Source organism: Pipistrellus kuhlii, unplaced genomic scaffold, assembly GCF_014108245.1.
Source record: "Pipistrellus kuhlii isolate mPipKuh1 unplaced genomic scaffold, mPipKuh1.p scaffold_m20_p_24, whole genome shotgun sequence".
In the NCBI taxonomy this organism is placed as follows: Eukaryota; Metazoa; Chordata; class Mammalia; order Chiroptera; family Vespertilionidae; genus Pipistrellus; species Pipistrellus kuhlii.
This window is the reverse complement of record NW_023425523.1, coordinates 7,050,724-7,058,454: the sequence shown is the minus strand read 5'-3', so window position 1 is coordinate 7,058,454 and position 7,731 is coordinate 7,050,724. Positions and strand designations below refer to the sequence as shown.

The 7,731-nt window shown below is 49.5% G+C and overlaps 1 protein-coding gene across 1 annotated transcript in view; it reads right to left on the bottom strand.

The window, feature by feature from the left end:
• Positions 1-495: 495 nt before the first annotated feature.
• COL11A1 (collagen type XI alpha 1 chain) overlaps positions 496-7,731 on the bottom strand; it is a 146,215-nt gene continuing 138,979 nt past the window's right edge. The window contains exons 63-67 of the mRNA XM_036452783.2: positions 6,276-6,525; positions 4,985-5,097; positions 3,352-3,420; positions 1,938-2,171; positions 496-855 (exon numbers count right to left, since the gene is read on the bottom strand). Coding sequence (XP_036308676.1) covers positions 709-855; positions 1,938-2,171; positions 3,352-3,420; positions 4,985-5,097; positions 6,276-6,525 — 813 coding nt within the window. The 3' untranslated portion in view covers positions 496-708. The remainder of the gene's footprint in view (positions 856-1,937; positions 2,172-3,351; positions 3,421-4,984; positions 5,098-6,275; positions 6,526-7,731) is intronic.

Genomic DNA, 7,731 nt, shown 5'->3' with positions numbered 1-7,731 from the left:
AGAGACACCGATGGGCCTTTGCCTCGGCAAAGTCTTCAGGTGTCTGCGCCTCTGAGAAATTTGATGTCGGCGCCGAGTAACGGAACCCCTCGACGGTAATATATACAAAGGCATTTTATTGTTCGTCGAAGACAGGGAATTAGAGCCATCAGAAATGACAACTTTATTTTTTATTTTTTCATAATACATATATTTATTGCCATCATAGTTCTGCGATTGTCATAAGATTCGAGCCAAATGGAAATCAGACACACGCGCAAGTTTTGGACACGGACACATAGATAACAGTATAGAACTGTACACAAAATAATTACAATTTATTAAACACACTGTTTTAGCACATCCTTCATGGATGGGAATGAGCACCATATCTTTTATGAATATATATTTTTCTCTCTTTTGTTTTCTACAGCACCAAAGAAATCCAAATAGGAAAAGGAGAGGTGAAAATTGGGAATCAAGAATAAGGCTTGTTTCCATCTCAGCCACACTATCTTTTTTTTTTTTTTTTTTTTTAATTATTTTCAAAGCTTTTGCCATGTGATTCTGCCCTCACTGATGAGGGCATCAGTACTTCCTAACGGGTACACGTATACGTGACGAGTTGTTTTCTATGCCATCCTTACTCAAAACTCGCATGTGGCATCAAATGGGTGGGTGGCACCAAGGTACGTTTCCTGTTGATTTCACATGTTATTCGTCCTAATCTCAGCCAAGAAAGCAGACAGGGCCAACTTCGAATCCAAACTTCTGGTTCTGATCACCAAAGTCATTAATCATTACATCAACGATAGGGACTTGGTCAATTCTCGGTGTATTGATTTCAATCACAGTCTTTTCGTAGCCTTTTCTGGACTGTAAAGTTAAGCAGAAATTGAACAAGTTAGGCAATCATTTTATAGTTTTCACATAGATGTTATTTTTGGCTTAAGCTTCTGAAGGGAGGTAGGAAGATAAGAAGAGTTTATGACCTCAATAATGGCAAATTTGTGCCTCCACTCTTTCTTGTTATCACTTATGTCATATGTGGTTTTAAATATTGAATGCTGGCACCTCCATTCCGTATTCAACTATAATTACCCAACTATAATACTCGAATAAATTGCACGGTTGAAGAGAATCTTACTGAATTGATAATTACTGTTTAATAGGAAAACGAATGTTGGTATTGGGTTATACACCTACATAAATAATATATCCTTATGAGTAGAATCATAAGATATAGTCAAATTTTTTTTAAGGAAAACATGAATCTAGGAATTAAATGCAAGAGGTGAAAGCAGTCCCGTGGTGTATATGAAACCTGTGAATAGTGATCAGTGCATTTCTACTGCAGAACCCAAAGCACTCACTTCCTCCTTTCCAGGAGCTCCTCTCCTTTGGCCTGGGTGCGCCTGCTCACTTGTAACTGTGCCTCCTCTTCCGCCATCAGCTGAAACTGGGCTTTTGGGGGGCGACTATGGGCCATTTTCTTACATGCAATTCCCAGGGTGTGAAAATGATAATTTATCCTCTGAAAGGAACAGTGGCATCTACACTGGTGTCATGTAGTGCCAACCAGCAAGCCCTCATCAATAAGATTACCTTCTGTTGTGGCTTTAAAAATATGTCTGCCTGCCCACCTGGCATGGCTCAGTGGTTGAGCCTTAACCTATGAACCAGGAGGTCATGGTTGGATTCCAGGTCAGGGTACAAGCCCGGGTTGTGGGCTCCATCCCCAGTAGGGGGTGTGCAGGAGGCCGCCGATCAGTGATTCTCTCTCATGATGGATGTCTGTCTGTCTGTCTCTCTCTCTCTCCTTCCTGTGTGTGTACCAGAGGTTTCTAACATACTGTATGTCCACATGTCAGTGGTCAGCACCAGATCTTAGCCAGGGCATTGCCCGTGGGACAGGGGCCACCGGAGGGCCCTGTGCCTCCCGTGCCCGGGGCACTCACCGCACAGCCGTCGTGCAGCGCCCTGATGTACGGGCTGTTGTCGTGCGACATCTCCTCATCGTTGGAGCCCAGGAACCGGAGCGCTTTGCCGTAGCCTCCGGTGGCCACGTCGTACCAGGCGGCAGACTGGTGGCAGTGGTAGGTGAAGTTCTGCCGCGCGGACGCCGTCAGTAGCCTGAGGAAGGTCATCTGCACCATGTTGATGGCGTTGCCTTCCACGTCCAGATAGGAAAGCTGGGGACACAAACGCCACGGACACGTCAAGACCCTGCTCGGTCCTAAAGGGATGGCATCCCTGTGGGCGGGCCCCGGGCCGCTGGGAGCTGAGGGGTCAGGAGAAACTGAGCCAGGTCTGAAGAAATCAGGGCCGTGTTCCCACCTGAGCTGCTGTGAGCACGGCTGATCTTTGAAAAAAAAAAAAAAAATTCTAGGCTTCCGTTTCTTCATCAGAAAACAGTTTTGTTTCCAAAAAGCCTTTCCTTGCATTTGTGTCTTCTAATAGTAAAACTAAAAACTGAGGAGCGACGTGAAGTAAACTATGTTTACGCTGTCTGATTTTGCCGACTCCTTTATGTCGTCGTGTACCAACTGGAAGCAAATTTTTAAACGCATCCCTGCAGCTCCCCTGGGGCCGCATTCTCTCAGGCAGCTCCGTTCTTTACCATTCCACTCAGACCCGCCTCTTGTCCATCCTCAGCTGATGGACTTTCTCATCCCGTGCCCCAGGCTCAGGGCCAGGGCTTGTGTTGTCCGTAAATGTTTGCTTGGGATTTAGTAAGGATAATAGTCCTAATGGCAAAGCCTTAAATTGTCTTATGGGGTATAATCAAAATGGCTGGGCTCAGCTGAGACATATAAACTAATATTTTTAGAAAAAATAAATTCATCCAGATTATATTGAAATGAAATCTTGTGGAAGTGAAGAACACAAAATGAAATTGTCAGAATCGACGATACTAAGTAGATATATTTTCTCTCACTCTGCCTGATGTTTCTAACATACACCACTTTTATGATGTCTAACTCAGCTAATAAAATGCATATCTTCTCTAAAGTCTATGCCGCAGTAGTGTAAGAGCCATAGGTCCTCCTTCGCATAATCTAGACCAGTGGTCGGCAAACTCTTTTGTCAACAGAGCCAAATATCAATAGAACAGCGATTGAAATTTCTTTTGAGAGCCAAAAACCGACTTCTGTGCATGGGCCTCGGAGTGTCCATGGCATTGTAACATGTGCGCCCGCACGTGGTATTTTGTGGGAGAGCCACACTCAAAGGACCAAAGAGCCGCATGTGGCCCTCGAGCCGCAGTTCGCCGACCACTGATCTAGGCTAGCACCATCAGTGTCTGAGACAGGAAAGCTGAGCCTCCTTCACGAGGCTCCTGAGAAGCCGCTGCCCGCGGAGGGAACATACCAGCTTTCCTCTCTTAAACTCGCTGAACCAGCTCCCTGGCTTCTCCTTCGGCCACGATGAGATCCGCACCTGTTGGAAAGAGCAGGGAAACCAGACAGTCGGTAAATAGCATGAACAGGTCTGCATACATCAGAGGTTTCAGCAGGAGCGTGACGCTACACGGCCTGTCTGGATTACGCTAAGCGATACAGAGGGCAAACTTGGAGATGAATCCTGGGAATTCTCTTTCAGTGAAGACGGGTCGCTTCTCTCGTTTCCTTTCACTGCTCAGAAGAAGGGGAGATAACCTGATAAAGGCAAGGAGGGGCTGCAGGGAGCACAGCTGGGGCTCCCAGCTGCCCCCTCGCCAAGGATGCCCTCAGTGCCGCGAGCATCAGCCGCGGGCGGGTACCACCCGCGTTCCGTAGCCAAGGCTGAGTCCTGAGAGTTTCCCGCCAGCAACGGAGGCGGATGCTACAGAACCGTCCTTGGCGGGAAGCGAGCCTGGCCGTTCCCTGCTGGGAAGAACGCTCTGAATGCCTCAGAGATCCGCGTTTATCGTTTTTGCTTTGCAAAGGTGGGCAGTACGTCAGGCTCACCGAGGCCTCACGAGAGGACACTGGAGTCAGCAGTGTAAGGGGGTGCGTTTTTGTCTTTGCCACAGGTTTTTGGGGTGCCAGGTGCTCTGTGATACTTCTGAGTATCGTGCAGGTTTTGAAAAGCAAGTTCGCTTTGTCTCCTGCACCTACTGCCCACCCTGCGTACCTCCCTCAGGAGAGGAGCTGCACAAAAAGCCATTGTTTTGACTTAGGAGTTTCTGTAACTCAGACACACACCATTTCCTAAGAAAAACGTGGTTTATTAAAAAACCATAAAGGCAAAATTTCCCACCTGTATTGTGTTTGGAGACTATGCCAGTGAAAACTTTCATTGTTTTAATAATTAGCTCTGAGCTTTAAAGACAGAACTCAAATATATTGATAGTTAGGTGAAAACCAAGAAATGAGTTTGGCCCAGTGGATAGAGCGTCGGCCTGCTGACTGGAGGGGCCTGTGTTCGATTCAAGTCAAGGGCATGTACCTCGGTTGCAGGATACTCTCCGGCCTGGGCCCTGGTTGGGCTCCTGTAGGAGGCAACCCATCGATGTGTTTCTCTCCCTCTTCTATTCTCTCTGAAAGCCAATGGAAGAATATCCTCGGTTGAGGGGGAAAAAAATAAAAAGCAAGCAATCGGTTTGAAGGGACTAGACATTTAAAAGTATGCGTGTGTGGAGAAGACTCTTATGTAGAAAAGGAATGCTTATGGAACTGTATTTCCAGCCTCAGGCACAGCTGTGAGTGCTACCACGTGGGAGTGGCGTGAAGGCTGCTACCCACGCACCGAAACCTGAGGACTGGCGGGTCGTGGGAAACTTGACTTTGAGCGAGCACACAGGAGCAACAAGAACACGTGGGCAAAATGCGGGAGAGAAGCATTTGTTAACCCACACGTCACTGGGGCGCCTTATTCACGTTTACGCAGATGGAATGCTCTCATTCCTCTGTTAAGAAAAGCAGATGAGTGAAATAGGACAGGATCATTTTCCCGTTTGGCTCAATATTGCAACAACACGGCAGGCACTGTCAGCAGTCACTGCCGCCGCGCCTGCACTCACCCCCTCGGACTTCCTGTCTGGGTAAATGCACGTCTCGCCGCCCGACGTGAAGTTGCAGTAAACCTTGAAGGAATCTCCTGAGCAGCCTTGGTTCGGATCGATCCAATACTCACCTGGAGGCAGGGAACAATAGGTCATGGACAAAGGTCATGGGCACACACCTGCAGGTCTGAAATCAACTGCATTCTGTACCCAATTTCACTAGAGAAAGAAGGTAAAATACATATCCACCCATCTCTCCCCACAGGGATTTCTCCTACGCTTCGGTCATCTTGGGGTCCATGTCTGAAGAGGTAAAGAGTGATCCTCTGGTCTTGTCTGCCTCAGAGCTGTGCACGGACCCCAGGTCCTCTGCCCGGACACCTGTGTTTAGTCCTACCATGCCTCTTCCCTCCGGGTCTCGGCTCCCCTGTCACCACCTCAGACAGTAACCTTCTTCTCATGTGCAGCGAGTAGCATGCACCGGGAGGCAGATATATGCTCCACCTCACACCCGCCAGTATTATTTAACACGGAAGGCAGCAGAGTAGAACAGCTGCCGTATATCTTCTTGGTTTACTCATGGCTAACAATGGAGCTGGTGGTTGTAGCTACTCAGCCTGAAGGATCACCCGTGAGCATTGCTTTATAGCGACAACTCCTTCCCGCAGTCAGTGTCCTCCTCCTTCGCCTGGGCCCCCAGAGGCCGCCTTCTGCTAATCCGTTATCTAAGTGGCTCAGAACACACTGTGTCCTCTGCACGACTGTGACGTTGGCGTTGGGTGGGTAAAGATGGAAAATAGGTATGGGCAGTTGCTCTGGTTATTGGTGGAAACACATTTTTGCTCCAAGCTATCCCAGTTCTTAAATACTCCGCTCGTTGGATCAAATAGGATTGCTACACTACTTCATCCTGTTGACTTTACGCATATTAATGTAAAGTAAGTTAGGGTATAGGATATAAATAATTATATGGTAACACGCACATATGTGTGCACACATAAGCTCCATTCTGTGACTGCTATTACAAGGCAAAGTGCACCTATGTCATCTACAATCATCCAAAAAATGATCTTGCCGTAATTTAATGAACCCTTATTTAACAGACACGGGTTTTCAAAAAGCAGGTCTCACATTTAAGCAGCATAAGTGACTTTTTCTGTCTGCGAGATTGGAATGAATACATTGTAGGCTTGCATTTCACTCGGAGACTGGATTATACGCACTTAATGAGGATGAACGAGGGGGCACCGCGCCCCGGGGCTGGGCGGCCCCGTGCGTGGGCTGGGCCATGCGTCTCGGACGTACGTACCGTCGGGGAAGTCGGGGTGGCTGAGCTGCAGGTCCTTGCATGTGCGGCCGGGGTTGGTCTGCGTGCCCATGGGGAACTTCATGTGCTCGATGTCCTGTTTCAGGGAGTTGAGGGAACCGAAGATCTCCTCCATCCCGTCCGAGTAGTCGAGCATGGCATCCTGCGCGTCGGCCTGCATGCCCTCCGTGTGCCGCCTCGTCTTCTTGGGGGACAGGATGGGCAGAGGCTGGATGACCTCGCCGGGGGGGCCCTGCGGGAGAGAGGACACACGGGCTGTGCTGGCTGCGGCTGGACGGCCCGCAGCGCTGAGTTCCTGTCGGTGACGGAGCACGCACTGCGTGGACACTTCACCAGAGCCTGCTCTCATGCTCTCGTTTATCAGTTAGTCCTCATCGTGGGCCATGTCCCCACAATTAGCTTTCGGCCCCGGAAGGCCGAGTGCCACGTTAAGGCTCTGGTGCTGTCTAAGGAGGTGTCTATTGTGCCTGATAATTTATATGAAGATACTTCAATCCTTTACAAATACACCTTAGCTGTTTCAAACATCTATAAGTGAACAAACTCAAAAGGAATTGCACCAGACTTGACTTTACATGAAATCGTCGATCCATATCGTTACGAGTTGGATCGTGTCCCACAGAAACTCACATGTGAAGTCTGGAGTACCAGTACCTCGGCATAAGACTTCCGTTTGGAAACGGGGTTGCTGTGGCTGGAATGAGTGAGTGAACTGGGAGCGCATCTGGGTGGGCCCTAGACTGGCCTCCTCAGGGGGAGGGAAGACGGGGCACAGAGACCGGCCTAGACAGAAGTCAGCGTGAAGAGGCGTTGGCAGAAGGCAGCCATCTACCCCCCGGGCGGGAGGTCTCCATCAGACCTGGCCCCCAGCCCTCAGAAAGAACCTGCCCACACGCTGGTCCGGGGCTTGGGCCCCTGGATGGGCAGTGAGACGCTGTGGGTGATGCACACTAGTCCCCACGCTGGGCAGCAAGCCCAGGCCAGGAGCCAGGAGCCTTTTGCCAGGAGCCGCCCCTTGGTGGTGTGAAGCCTGTTCACACAGGGGGTTAAGGGGTGACTTTACTGCTTTTCTCATCATCAGATGCGGCAGGAAAACATTGCTGCCCTCTGACTGTTTGCTCTGAGTGTCAGATGTAAATGGGGCTTTGTGGCAGCCCATCAGCTGCTTTCATGACACTCTGACATCAAAACATACGATTTTCTTTAGAAACTAATAAGAGCAGGACTCTACGAATGGAGAGAATGAAAGCATCTGTATTCGCACAGCGAAGCCAACGCTGGGACAAGCCTCGGCGTGCAGACCGAGAGCTTCCCCAGGTGTGGCTGCTGTTCCCCAGAAAGGCAGCCGCTGGCAGGATGTACCCCCCCCCCCAGCCCCCTCACACATTTGGAGGCATCTTCTCGGGACTCTATGAGCCACGGGGCCCCTCTCCCCTCC